The sequence below is a fragment of the Camelina sativa genome, chromosome 15 (genome assembly GCF_000633955.1).
Source record: "Camelina sativa cultivar DH55 chromosome 15, Cs, whole genome shotgun sequence".
NCBI lineage: Eukaryota > Viridiplantae > Streptophyta > Magnoliopsida > Brassicales > Brassicaceae > Camelina > Camelina sativa.
In genome coordinates, this window is record NC_025699.1 from 15005709 (window position 1) to 15020054 (window position 14346).

A 14346-nucleotide genomic window follows, 5' to 3' on the forward strand; every position below is an offset into this window, starting at 1 on the left:
ACTCTTATACAAGAATAAATGGAGAAACAGCTTGTTTTATTCAATCTAAATCTGGGAAATACAAATTTATACAAGATATGATTAATTTTTATTATCCAACACACAAATGAAATGATTAAAGCTTATGAAGAAAATACAATCAAACATGCTACAAAGGAATGAAAAAAAAAAAAAAAAATCAAGCACTTCGAATTAACCTTTCTTGGAACTCAAGAAAATATCTCTCTCTTTCCATCCTCATCTCCTCTTTAAACTTATAGATAAACTTAGTGGCTCTTTCGTCCACCCTAAGATGCGGCGATGCAGCCACCACTCTCCTCCAAGCATCTTCCATCGAACCAACAAGCTCCTGCGCTCCATCTTCTTCGTCTTTTTCCTTTTTTCTCCCCAAGAATTTCTCCTCTCTCCTGATCGCGCCCTGTCCCAATAGTTGGCTTTGGTATTTGTAGATTTGCCTGTAATTGCCCTCACTATACCTTTTAAGACACTTTTTATTGGCAAAAGGACGAGACAAGAACTTGAGAAACCGAGAACGTTGCCTCAGGCTGTGACTGTGACGATAGGATTTGTTGAATTGGGTTCGAGAGTTGGTATTTTGAAGATATCTTGTCTTGAAAAGAACGATGAGACGGCAAGAAATGCCATGGAGGAGACAAGAAGTCGAATCTCTGACCAATGTAACAATCTCGAGGTCTCTAACTTTTGATCTGAGCTTGTTAGTAAAGCTCTTCCATGCCCGTTTGACCTCATTTTTCTTCTCGCTAAAGCGCAGAAGTGCCATCAATAACTATCTTCTTTTTCTTCTTAGGTTTTTTAAAAAAATATATTTGCAGAGAATAATGGTGTGTTGGAAGAAATCACAAATGGATATTAGTCTTTGATACTTTACTTAAAGGTGATAAATAGTTAACCTTCATTGTTTAGTCACATTACTAAACATGACATTGCTTTGAGACAAAGAAGGGAATTAGAAAGTAAGGTCGGCAAAGCTGGATTCTGGCAGAATAGGTATAATTTTTCAATTAATTAGGAGGCAAATTAACTTTCGGCACATATTGTATTAGAGAAAGGCAAACTATATGATATAATTATTTTGCTTTATAATTTGTGTACGATTGAAAATCAAAATCTATATAAATACGAAGATGAACAACGTCTTTGGATATCTTAAACTCCAATATATAAAAAAGATTTCAAAATCACACAATTACTATAATAAATTATTATTGCAAGTATATGTCGCATCGTATGAATTACATACTAAATTCTAAGATGTTGTCTCTTTCCGCATGGAACACAAATTTTTACTTAAATGTTAAATCAATTAGAGAGTACATAATTTCTAGTTCTATTGTGTGGATGTTTCAAAAACTTCCATTGACTTGGTCTAATCTACTCTTACAATCAAGAAAAATATTTCTTCTTACAACGTTACGTAACAACCCTTAATTAAATTTGTCTATTTTAAGCTAAATAATGTTAATCATAGGAAACGAGGTAAGAAAGAAGGAAGAGCGCCAAAGTCTGAGCTAAATCTATGGTGGTTTCAAGCAGCATTCCTAAAATGGCGATCTTCTCTCAAAAAAAATATTATCTCTTAACTAAAACCATTCTTACATTTTCTCATATCATCATTTCAGACGGAAAGCGTTCCAAGCTTTTGTGTGTGTACGTAGCTATGTTTTGATAGATTGGAGATACGATAAATGATTTTGTATGAGACTTGAAGACAAATGAATCTATGAAGACAGGTGAATTACAACACTTGATGCTTCTTGAGTTTATCCGACGTTCTTCTCTCGGGTTTCTCAGATGGAATGGCAGATCCTTCTAGTTGTTATAATATCTATCACGAGCGTGACATCGACCAAGTTTGTTTCCTTTTTCTTCTTTTGATTTCTTTACCCGCAAAACATTAAAGCTATGTGTTGAATTCTTGATACCTCATACCTCACATGACGTACGAAATATAGTATACAAATTTTAATTGGCTCATTCACCACACTCTCTAAAATTTCACGTTCATTTTGTTGTAGGCACTTGTCATACTGAAAAAGGGAACACAATTACTCAAGTATAGTAGGAAAGGGAAACCAAAGTTCCGCGCATTCAGGCTTTCACCGGTATGCAATGTTTTCTACATTTCTTTTATATATATGTTTGTGCTCATAGTATATGACATTGTGTTCATACCTCGTACCAATGCTGATGACAGGATGAAAAAACGTTGATTTGGTTCTCGCGTGGAGAAGAAAAAGGTTTGAAGTTATCTGAAGTTTCTCGAATCGTCCCTGGACAAAGAACTGTAATTTTTAACTTGATTTTACTAAATATATTTACTCAAAAGCAAAGTCTTATTTTAATTTTTTTTGTCTAATAACTTCTCATGAACAGGCTGTTTTTAAGAGATTTTTACGTCCAGAGAAGGATCACTTATCATTTTCACTTCTATATAATAACAGAGAAAGGTCACTTGATCTGGTTAGTAAAAAAGACCACTTCAAAACTTGGATTACAAAATTGAAAATTCACTTAATATTTCTGTTTTTTTTTTTGGACAGATTTGTAAGGACAAAGCTGAAACAGAGGTTTGGTTTGCTGGTCTTAAATATATAATTGAAAAAAGTCGTAATCGACGCGCTAGAAGTGAGATCCCTGACGTATGTTACTCAAACTTTTCTATATAATTCTTTTTTACATATCTCTAGTTGGAATAATAACGTTGCATTGATTCTTTTATGTTTTTTTTTTCAGATACATGACAGTGATACTTTCTCCGTTGGTCGTCAATCTATAGACTTTGTTGTCCCAAACAATAATATTCCACGAGGTAGAACATCCATTGATTTAGGCTATCAGAACAACTCAGATGTGGGATATGAACGTGGAAACATGTTAAGACCAAGTACGGATGGTTTTCGGATTAGTGTCTCAAGCACACCAAGTTGTTCAAGTGGAGGATCTGGTCCAGATGATATCGAATCATTAGGTGATGTTTATGTTTGGGGTGAAGTATGGACCGAAGGGATATTACCAGATGGGACTGCTAGCAACGAAACAGTGAAAACAGACGTACTGACTCCAAGACCTTTGGAATCAAACGTTGTTCTCGATGTTCACCAGATTGTTTGCGGTGTAAGGCATGTCGCGCTTGTGACAAGACAAGGAGAGGTATTTACATGGGGAGAAGAAGCTGGAGGAAGACTTGGACATGGTATTCAAGTCGATATTAGTCGTCCGAAACTCGTTGAGTTTCTTGCTCTAACCAACATAGACTTTGTTGCATGTGGAGAATATCACACTTGTGTTGTTTCTACCTCTGGGGACTTGTTTTCATGGGGAGATGGAATCCACAATGTTGGGCTATTAGGGCATGGTAGTGATATCAGCCATTGGATACCTAAAAGAGTCTCTGGTCCTTTAGAAGGTCTTCAAGTGCTTTCTGTTGCTTGTGGAACGTGGCACTCGGCTGTAGCTACTGCGAATGGGAAGCTATTCACGTTTGGTGATGGAGCCTTTGGTGTTTTAGGTCATGGAAACAGAGAAAGTGTTTCGTATCCTAAGGAAGTACAATCGTTAAACGGTTTGAAAACAATTAAAGTAGCTTGTAGCGTTTGGCATACCGCGGCGATTGTGGAAGTTATGGGTCAGACTGGTACGAGTATGTCATCTAGGAAGTTGTTTACTTGGGGTGATGGTGACAAAAATAGGTTAGGACATGGAAACAAAGAGACTTACTTGCTTCCAACTTGTGTCTCTTCTCTTATTGACTACAATTTTCATAAGATTGCTTGTGGACATACATGTACCGTTGCACTCACAACCTCCGGACATGTTTTTACTATGGGTGGTACAGCACATGGTCAGCTCGGCAACTCAATATCTGACGGTAAGTTACCTTGTTTGGTACAAGATCGATTGGTCGGAGAATTCGTGGAAGAAATTGCGTGCGGAGATCACCATGTCGCGGTTTTGACATCTAGAAGTGAAGTTTTCACATGGGGAAAGGGTGCAAATGGAAGATTAGGACATGGAGACACAGAGGATAAAAGAACACCAACTTTGGTTGAAGCCTTGAGAGACAGACATGTGAAGAGCTTATCTTGCGGCTCAAACTTTACATCGAGTATATGTATACATAAGTGGGTATCCGGAGCAGATCAGTCAATATGCTCCGGATGTCGCCAAGCATTCGGATTTACTCGAAAGAGACATAACTGTTATAATTGTGGTTTAGTACATTGTCATGCTTGTAGCTCCAAGAAAGCTCTAAAAGCAGCACTAGCTCCAACTCCAGGGAAACCGCATCGAGTATGTGATGCGTGTTACAGCAAACTTAAAGCCGCAGAGTCTGGTTATAACGCTAATGTCAATAGGAATAATGTTGCAACTTCCGGACGGTCGATAGATGGGTCAGTAAGAATTGATAGAGAAGCAACAAGGTCATCGAAAGTTCTCTTGTCCACAACTACAAATTCAGTCGGGTCATCGTCAAGGTCTGGAGGATCCACACATGATTCTTCTAATGTACGTGCCTCACAAGTTCCATCTCTCCAACAACTTAAAGACATTGCATTCCCGAGTTCACTTAGCGCCATTCAAAATGCTTTCAAACCTGTTGTTGCTCCTACTACTAGTTCTACTCCACCGCGTCCACTTGTTGGTGGACCACCATGTCCATCACCGCCTCCACCAGCAAGATCTTCCTCTCCTTATGCAAGAAGACCGAGCCCTCCACGCACTTCTGGATTTTCGAGGAGTGTTATCGATAGTTTGAAGAAGACTAACGAAGTTATGAACCAAGAAATGACAAAGTTGCATAGTCAGGTATCTTTATTTATAGTTTCTTGTTTTTTAATCACTACACTAACAATATTTTGAACCTAACTCATTATTGAACAACTTTTAGGTTAAGAATTTGAAACAAAAATGTAGTAATCAAGGCACAGAGATCGAGAGATTTCAAAAAGCAGCTAAAGAAGCTTTCGAATTAGCTGCAAAACAATCCTCCAAGCATAAAGCAGCAACTGACGCACTCAAGTCTGTAGCAGAACAGGTTTGCTCTATCTCTAGTTTAGTGAAAAAAAAAATCATAGAGAGTAAATACAAAATTTTCACAGTAGAATTATGTTTTGTTTTCCTATTTTAGTTGAAAGATTTGAAGGATAAATTACCTCAAGAAGTATCAGAGAGTGAAGCGTTTGAATCCATTAACTCTCAAGCTGAAGCTTATCTAAATGCGACCGAAGCATCTTTAGTTACAACTTCGGGACAAGAACAACAAGAAACATATTCTTCTACGAACACAGTACAAGATCAAAATACAGAGGTACAAGTATCATCATCCAACTCAAGTATAGGCGAGACATCGAATTCATCAAGGCCACCAAGTACGGAAGCTTCATCATCATCATCAAGAACAGCTGGAAAAGAAAGCAAAGAACAGTTTGAGCCTGGTGTTTATGTGACTTACGAGGTAGATATGAACGGTAACAAGATCTTTCGAAGAGTTAGGTTTAGTAAAAAAAGATTTGATGAGCAGCAAGCAGAAGATTGGTGGACTAAAAACAAAGATAGGTTGCTTAAATGTTATTCTTCAAATTCAACTACATCATCCAATACAACAGCTTCCGACTCACCTATTGCTCCACCACCACAATCTGATACGTCAGTACCTGAACAAAGCAAAGAGAAGGACCCAGATTCTGAAACCTAACCATATGTGTAAGTTTCTTGTTTTTATCTTTTCATTTGTATCAAATACAAAGGCATAATGGAGTAGTCATTACTGGTGGTACATTGTTGTATGTTACCACAAATATGTGATTTCGAGAAATTATATAGAAATTCTTGTTTTATACCAATATATTAAAATTTACTTTTATCTTGTAGTGGCCTTATGCAAATTTATGAACAGTTGTGAAATACAATTATTATTGCTAAAACAAGTGTTATAAAACGTGTTCTACCCGGATCAATGTCTGGGCATTATATTTTAAAATAATTTGGGCACTCTATTTTTGTCACTATAAATAAAGTATCTCTATAACAGAGGTGAATTTTGGTCTAACAGATTTCTCTATTTTTTCCTTCTAAAAAGAATATTCGAAAAAGATACTATTTTTATTTTACAATTAATATTTTTTATTTATAAAAGTTACAAACTAACCTATTTACTTTAAATTTTATAACACTTTCATCAATTTATTTTTTTATTTAAATTAAGCATTCATTATTATAAAAAACATCACATCATACAAAAATTATAAAACATAATAGATTTTTAATTAACCATCAGCCTTAGTGTATTTTCCCACAATTGATCAATTAATGAATTTCGAAGTGAAAAGTAGCTTCTTTATCTCTTATTTTTCCAAATTAACCTAGAAACTCCAGGAAACGGATGTCATCATCTTCTGTTATTGGACCGCTGGAGATGAAACTTCTCTTTCAATTTCAATCGGTGCATCGAGATCATGGTCATCCTTGATTATCATATTATGTAAAATAATACAGGTAGTCATTATGTTATGTAACACATTTTTCCCCAAAACATAAAAATTATGCTTTGAAAGAGATAAAAAAGAAAAGAAAATTTATTTTGTGACTTGACTACTCTACATCCAAATGTTCGTGGATATTTTGAGACTGAACAAACACAGATTATTCAAAAGCGGAATGATCAACAACAAAACCAACAAGCTCCTCCTCCATCTATTTTGTTTTGTTCATTTGGACAATATTTTAGCGACATTGGTAGATCCCAAAGTAATTTACCATACTATTATAGCCATTAGTTTTTGTTGTATTAAAAAGAATTATTATGGAATGAATGAAAAATAAAATTATTATATATATATATATATATTAGATTTTATATAAATTATCTTTTACAAATGGTAGTCTCAAATTTTAGAATAAATATTTATACTAAAACTTCTAAAATCATTTTTATTATTAGTTCTTACAAGTACCTATTTTCTTTATGTTGGTCATAATAAAAGAAGTTAAAGATTAAAAGGACTCTTTTGCAAATAAAATAGTTTAACTCTATTTTTTTTTTTTTTGTCAAAGTCCAACTCTATTTATAGAGGAAAATATAGAGTTCTTCTAGATATAAAAAAAAATAGCAATCTATATTATAGAGGTGAAAATAGAGGTGGGTTGGAGCAAAAATTGCTCTATAATAGAGTTTAGAGACAAAAATAGAGGTGGATTGGAGATGCTCTAAGATGATATTTAGGCAGCCTAGTCCGATTTACGCAGATTTTAGGTAGACTTTTATATTAAAATTATTTATAAATTATAGATTTTTATGTGTAATTTTTTATGTAAAATAATATTTTATTTTATAATTATATAGGTTTATACATTTGAAAAGTAATGTTTAAGTACTATAGTTTCATCCAACTTAACATCTTCGTATAATTATCTTTTTTTACTTTTCATTTAAAAATTAGTTTATATTTATAATTAATTAAATTTAATTTTGAAGTTTTATTATTAGTTTTTCCTTAAAAATGAAATCTATATTGGTTTTATGAAAACGTATACTATATATATGTAACTTATTTACATGTGCACATGCCTACAAATATATAGGATGACTATTACTATTAATTCAATACAAAAACAAAATATTACATTGTTTTAAACCAAGCAAACTATTCTTAGCAATAAAAATATGTTATTAACTTATAAGAAAAATGATAGTTTATTTTTCTTATAACTATAAAGACGGTTAATAATTTGATGAGAGTTATGGTTAAGAGAACCTCCAGTTGATGCTTGTGATTATTTTGGTTAATCTCATCTATATCGTTCCAATTTTATTGAATGTCTCTGAACGGACTGATGTTTGTGATCCCCTTTATAATAAATGGAAGTACACAACATTGTTTTGTAGATTATATAATTTTAATAAGTTGGTTACAAATAGGTTATAGATTAATTTATACAAGTTAAATAGTAGGTGCAACCTTAATTTATTTTCAGAAAATTTTATTACTAGAGCACGTTGTTTCCGAAAATCTTAAAGAGAATATTCCAAAGAATCATTTGATATCATCTAACTTACCATATTAATTTCCTTTATTAAATTATTCATCAAAATAAAATCTTTTGATATCTAACTTAATATATTAATTTCTTAATTATTATTATACTTCACCTCTCATTTATATATATGAGTCTATTTTGTGAAATAAATAAATTATCATATTATTTACTATAATTAAAAAATAGTTTTATTTATGGATATACCATAAGTTGAATTTTTAAAAACAAATAGAAATTGTTCAATCTATAAAATATTCAAACTTTAGTAATATTATTCTTTTAAAATAATATCTATTGAATTAAAATATTTACTGAATAACGGGTCAAAATTTGAATATTTAAATTCAATTTCATATTTTTTGTTTAATTTTATAATTTTACATAAGATAATAAACTTTAAATAATTTATTTTGAAATATTTTCAAAATATTGAAACTTGATATAAAAGTTAGAAACTATAAACACTCTAAATTGATTTGTTATAGCAAAGTCAATAATATGTCACTATAATATGAAAGAAGTTCAGGAAAGCCAGTATATTAAAACAAAAGTATAACAATATATTAAAGGGAATCTATACTAATAAAAAGTAGGAGCTATAAGCTTCTAAAGGCGTCCACATAGGATTTTAAACCACCAATAGGGATAAGATATGTCACTAATTAACATTTTTAAAAATTTCCTGAATTTTCAATATTAATAATTATTTTAAACAACCTATAAGGATTTGACATGTCATTCATTAACATTTTTTAAATTTCCAGAATTTTTAGAAAAAAGAAAATTTTTAAATTTATAGAAATAAAAGAACTATGTACAACGTCCCACATCGGGTATAAATCTTTTAGACATTGGTTCATAACCAGTATAAATATAGATTAATATGCTTTCAACAGCAAATGAGCAGGAAAACTTGATTTATCAGGTGTCCAAGTTAAAAAGTTTTATTCGTTTGATCTGATTTTTTTATTTGATCAAACTAAAACTTTACAAAGTTTCAAAGAAATATTATAATATTGAAAATTTTTAAAAGTTTGAATATTTATAATATTTAAACTTTTAAAAGTTTTTAAAATAGTTTAAAATATTATAAATATTGAACTTTTTAAAAGGTTCAAATATTATATTTTGAAACATTTTAAAACTTCAAAATCTTATGATCTTTAAATTTTAAAAATTTATTAGCTTATAAAAGGTTTCTAAAAAATTATAATTTATAAATTTTAAAAGTTTAAAATAGTATAGATATTGAAACTTTTAAAAGTTTCAAATATTAAAAATATTTAAACTTCATAGAATGTTTGAAAATATTACAATTACTTAACCTCCATAGAAATTTTAAAATATTATATCTATACTAATAAAAAGTTGAAGCTATAAACTCCTAAAGGTGTCCATACAGGATTTAAAACAACCAATAAGAATTAGATATTTCACTAATTAACATTTTTGGAAATATAGTAGTAATCTATATTATTGAGAATTTTTAGAAAAAAAAATTAAAATTTATAGAAATAAAAGAAATATGATATGATATTCTTGCAGTAAAATTTTTATTTTTAAGTCTAAGAAAGAAGGATTGACATCGCAAGACCTTGAGTTGATGTTATTTGAGTTTAAAGAAGAAGGATCGACGAAAAGCACAAATATTATTTTAACTATACATGTGTTCATATTACTTTCTCTGCGAGTAAGGATTTTGGTTTGAGAAGTTTCAATACATGTGGATCTTAAACGAATAAGTATATGGATGAAATTATCAATAATTGGATGCATGTGTTAACTATGCAGGTCTTTATGAATTGTACAAATTTTATGAGAAAATAAAAGATTTTGGTCTTGGAGTTTGATGGGTTAACAAGTTGTATGGTAGTCTAAAAAAAATGTTTTTCATTGAAAGAATGTGAAAAAGTTGACGAGGAAAAAGAAGAAAAAGAAGAAAAAGAAGAAGAGTATAACAAAGAACGGGATAAAAGTAATGATGACAATTACCATAAAATTTGACAATGAAAATGACAAGAAAGAATATGAAAAATAAGAAAATATTGAATAAAAAACACGAAAACATAGGTGGTAGCGATCAATTAAATATGAAAACGAGATAAATTCAAGATTACAAAATTATTTCGTTTTTCTAGTGGTCAAAGAAATGGTTTAGGATATGTGAGGTCATCAGTTTGATTCGCCTTGCCTGGACGTCGAGTTAAATTCATGATTTTTTTTTATCTGATTTGAATGTATAACACAACTCATTTTTATATTTTTAAAAATTGTGTATCTGAAATTTAAATTTTTATTTAATATTAATATAATTTATTTTTATAAGATAATATTTCATTACTGTTATCAATCACATACTTCCTGCATTTCATAATATAAGATGTTTTAGAGAAGATTTTTTTGTTTCATAATATAAGATGTTTTCAAGTTTCTATGCTACTTTTAGATTAGTTTAATATATTTTATTATGCAGTTTTATTTATGATTGGTTGAACATTTTTAAAGTGATCATTTCTTATATTTTGAAACAGAGTGAGTATATATATATTTTTCATCAAAATGTATTAAATAAACCCATGCGTAGCGTAGGTTCAAAACCTAGTATTACATAAAAGTAGGTTTTATTACTAGAATAACACGTTGAAATTTTCAACTTACTAGAATAACACATAAAAGTTTGCAAATTACTTCTATACCTAAGTTGTATGTTTTATTACGTTTTATGCCATTTATAATTAAATTTATCTTCTAAATAAAAGATTGTTTCCTTCATCGTGTCACCTAATCTCATTTCTCTTCTTCTTCTTCACTGAGCTCTCTACAGCGAACGGAGCAAATTCTTTAATCCTTCCCTCTTTCTCTCGCTTTTTGGTTTTTCAGATCAAGAAGCTTTCTCCAAGGTTAGTTTCTTTCTCAATTCGTTTTCGTTTTTAATAAAAAGATTTGGTTTTTAGAACTTGAGCTCTCTAGTCTCCTCCATCTTCTTACCGGAAATAGAAAGAAAAAAACAGAGGAAACTGGTTCCAATAGCAGGTACTGTGTTAATTTTAAAACCATACAGTATGATATTTTTGATTCTCTGTAGTTTCAAAGGTTTGATTTTTGTCTTGTGGCTTTGCGTTGGAAGCTTAAAAGTCTTGCTTTCTGGGATTTTAGACCTTTTAGCTTCTCACGGTAATTAATTACTCATATTAGCTCAACGAGATCTGTTTCTGGAATTGCAATGGTTTCTAGAGTTTAAGATCACGACTTTTGGATGATTATGGCAGTTGTAATTTTTTTTTTTTTAATTACAGCACAAAGTTTTTGTTTACCTCAAGTCATTGGTAGTATCAGATTTATATGTTCTTGATTTCTCAGGATGAGATTAAATTTTCTTATATACTCTGTTGTTTTTTTTACTTTGCTCTGTTTGATTCTGTTCCGGTTTAGTTCCTTTTGTGTCAAAACTGATGTTTTTGTATTATGATTAGCCTAAACCTCTTGTTGATCTTCTTCATTTATATAACAATTTTTTCAATGCTTCTGTTAAGATTGACTCAAGCCTCACCATTAGCTTCTGTTTCTTCTTCTTTACCCTGACCTGTTATGTATTAGTTTGGATTCATTGTTCTGTCAACATTTAACTTTGATTCCATTTAATAACACCCTTTTAAATTCTGCAGGTACGTATATACACATACAGGTCTTTGTGAAAACATGACATCTCAGCTGAAACAATCTCTAACCAAGAGATACGGCTCTCTTGAACTGTGGGAGATCATAGTGATTGCTCTATTTGCAGGGTTCATTGTAATCCTCGCCATTTCAGTATGGCTCGGCTTCCGTAAAAAATCCAAGAGATCTAATGCAACAACTCTTCAGGGTGGGAGGTTAATCCATTCTTTGATTCTTACGATTTGTTCCTCTGAATTTTTTGTTAGTAGCTGAGTTCTCCTTTAGATATTTTTTCGATCTGGTTCACGTCTTTCTTCGATTAGGGTTTTGATTTATTTGCTTGAATTCACTTATAGATCTGTCTCCCCTGTAAAATGTTAATTAGGTATGAACAAGTTTTTTTTATTTATCTCTTTTGTAAAAACAGAGAAAACAGAACAAAAACAATGGCAGCAGCAGCAGCAGCAACATCAGCTTCTTTGTTTTCAATTGGATCTTGTTACTCGTCTAAAGCCAGCTCCTTTACACCACAGTCTAGGACACAAGCTGTGAACTTTAACTCAATCCCTAGTTTCACCCGTCTTAGATCAACCTCACTCATCTCTGGATCTGATTCTTCTTCTTCCTTGACCAAGACTCTCCGCGGTTCTGTGACTAAAGCTCAAACCTCTGACAAGAAGCCTTACGGATTCAAGATCAATGCTTCTTACAATTTGTGTATGCCTAGTCTATAGATTAACGAGTTCAGGTTTAGCACTTAAGAGTAAGATGATCTTGTGGCTATTTAGAGTTTAGGAGATACGATTGATCTGGGTAGTCTCGTAGAACGAAGCTAGACTGAGTTCAAATTGAGATAGTGATAGGAGAAGGGAGTTTGAGCATATATTAGTCTGCTTGGAATACATTGCCAATGTTTAGAATCTGAAATCTCCTCATTGGTGCTCAGAAGTCTTACTAACCTCTAGCTTCTGTTTTCACTCTATTTCTCTGCTTCCGTTTAAAACAAACACACAAACCCAAAAGAGCCAATAAGCTAAGATGCATTGTTTAGACTGTTCTTTACATCTTCTGTGCACAGAGCTGAATAAAATCGTTTTAGCACTCAAGCTTTTGACTTGGTATATGCCATGAAGACCAACATAAGAGAGTTGGAGGGATGGTTGAAGTGGTGATTGTGATAAGTGACTTGCTAGAGACAACTCATCATTGCAGCAGATCATTCGACGGCAAAAAAAAGGTTTGTTTAAGTCTCAACTAATACAATAGCTCATAATGAGATGTAACGTATGATTGGCTGATTTTTAAAATGTTGGATTTTCCCATGTTTTATACTTTGACAACTTCTCACCTTCCCCTGTTCCACATATGGTTTGATCTTGGTCAATCTGTTTTGAACTTTTAGTGTCAGTCTCTTAAATTTCGACAGGTTTGACCAAAGATTTTGTTGTTGTTGGTGTTTATCTCTCTTAGATTTTCAGCTATGTCCCTGACCTTGCAAAGATCAATAGCAGGCCTAATATTCTCCTCTAGTGACTTGGACTTCCATGGAGATTGCTTATCGGTTCTTGGCTACACGTAAAGAGTCAAAGAAAGGGAAACTTTCTTTTTTCGGTGATCCTCTTGCCTTTCTTCTCTAGTCCACGCCCATTTCTTTTGATCCAGGCCCTTCATTTCATCAATACAATCCAGGACGTCCATTCAACCCTAAAGACATGAGTATCTTCTCAGCCACCATCGTCAATGCTCCACCATCAATGCCAAACAGCTAGAAACTCCAACGTTCTCCTCCATTACTTCGCATATCTAGTTTCCTTTTCTGCGTATTTTATGACCGTTTGGTTCAGCATTTTGTATGGACGCATTTTCTAAGTAATAAAAAACACGGTTTGTCGTTTGCTTCAAAACATCGTCTTGTTCTTGTGTTTTTTTCTAAGTGTGTCTGGTTTCCCCTCACTTGGCTGATTCGTTGAGTCTTTTATCTTTGTGCGAATTCTCCTTAGATAAAGCCTCAAAACCGGTTACTCAATTCACTTTCATCACCACCACCTCGACACTTCCACAAGTCGTCTCGTACTAGTGTGCTCACAAGTGCGGTGTGAGTCCATTCTTGTAACACTCCCTCGCATTTTCAAGGAAATCAAAAAGTTTGTAGGGTACTCAATCAGAAAGTTTGTGACTCCATAGTTGTCCAGTTGTACTCTCGTATTCATAGTTGAACTTTTGGATTTTTTTTGTATTTCCAGTTGGACTATAATATAAATTGTTAATTAGTAGTTGACCACAAAATTTATCACTATTAATTAGCTAGGGTTGTATTTCCATTTCCGGTGAACAACAACGACAATATTAGTTAGGGTTGTAGAAGAAGATATGTTGAAGATGACTACAAAATTACAATAATATTGTTCATTAAAGCGGATTTATGGACCTACACTAAGCAAAAGAACGTTATGTACGTACACGTTTATATGTACGTACACGTTCCATTTTAGGTTTAATGAACCCAAAATTACCATAATATCCTTGTCTTCTACCTCTAACATACGACTAAAACCCTAATTTCCCCTGCCTCACTTTATTTTTTCACGACTTATGTCTATTTTTTTGGTTTCACTTGTGGGGTTTTTACTC

General features: G+C 32.2%; 2 protein-coding genes and 1 long non-coding RNA gene across 5 annotated transcripts; 2 read left to right on the plus strand and 1 right to left on the minus strand.

Moving 5' to 3' along the window:
* On the minus strand, positions 58 to 862 carry LOC104746816. The gene has a single exon (XM_010468344.1). It carries the CDS (start codon positions 779 to 781, stop codon positions 179 to 181), a length of 603 nt encoding a protein of 200 aa, XP_010466646.1. The 5' UTR covers positions 782 to 862; the 3' UTR covers positions 58 to 178.
* Positions 1524 to 5773, plus strand: LOC104746817. The gene is made up of 8 exons (XM_019236938.1): positions 1524 to 1871; positions 2037 to 2123; positions 2216 to 2305; positions 2395 to 2481; positions 2562 to 2660; positions 2755 to 4827; positions 4910 to 5056; positions 5150 to 5773. Exons 1-8 carry the CDS (start codon positions 1818 to 1820, stop codon positions 5714 to 5716), a joined length of 3204 nt encoding a protein of 1067 aa, XP_019092483.1. The 5' UTR covers positions 1524 to 1817; the 3' UTR covers positions 5717 to 5773.
* On the plus strand, positions 10805 to 13619 carry LOC104746818. 3 transcript variants are annotated; one of them, XR_002035346.1, is made up of 4 exons: positions 10812 to 11091; positions 11724 to 11930; positions 12143 to 12952; positions 13194 to 13619. It is a non-coding gene; the product is annotated as an uncharacterized LOC104746818 (long non-coding RNA). The 3 variants fall into 3 exon arrangements; XR_002035345.1 differs by having other exon boundaries at positions 10813 to 11091; positions 11724 to 11923; XR_002035344.1 differs by lacking the exons at positions 12143 to 12952; positions 13194 to 13619 and having other exon boundaries at positions 10805 to 11091.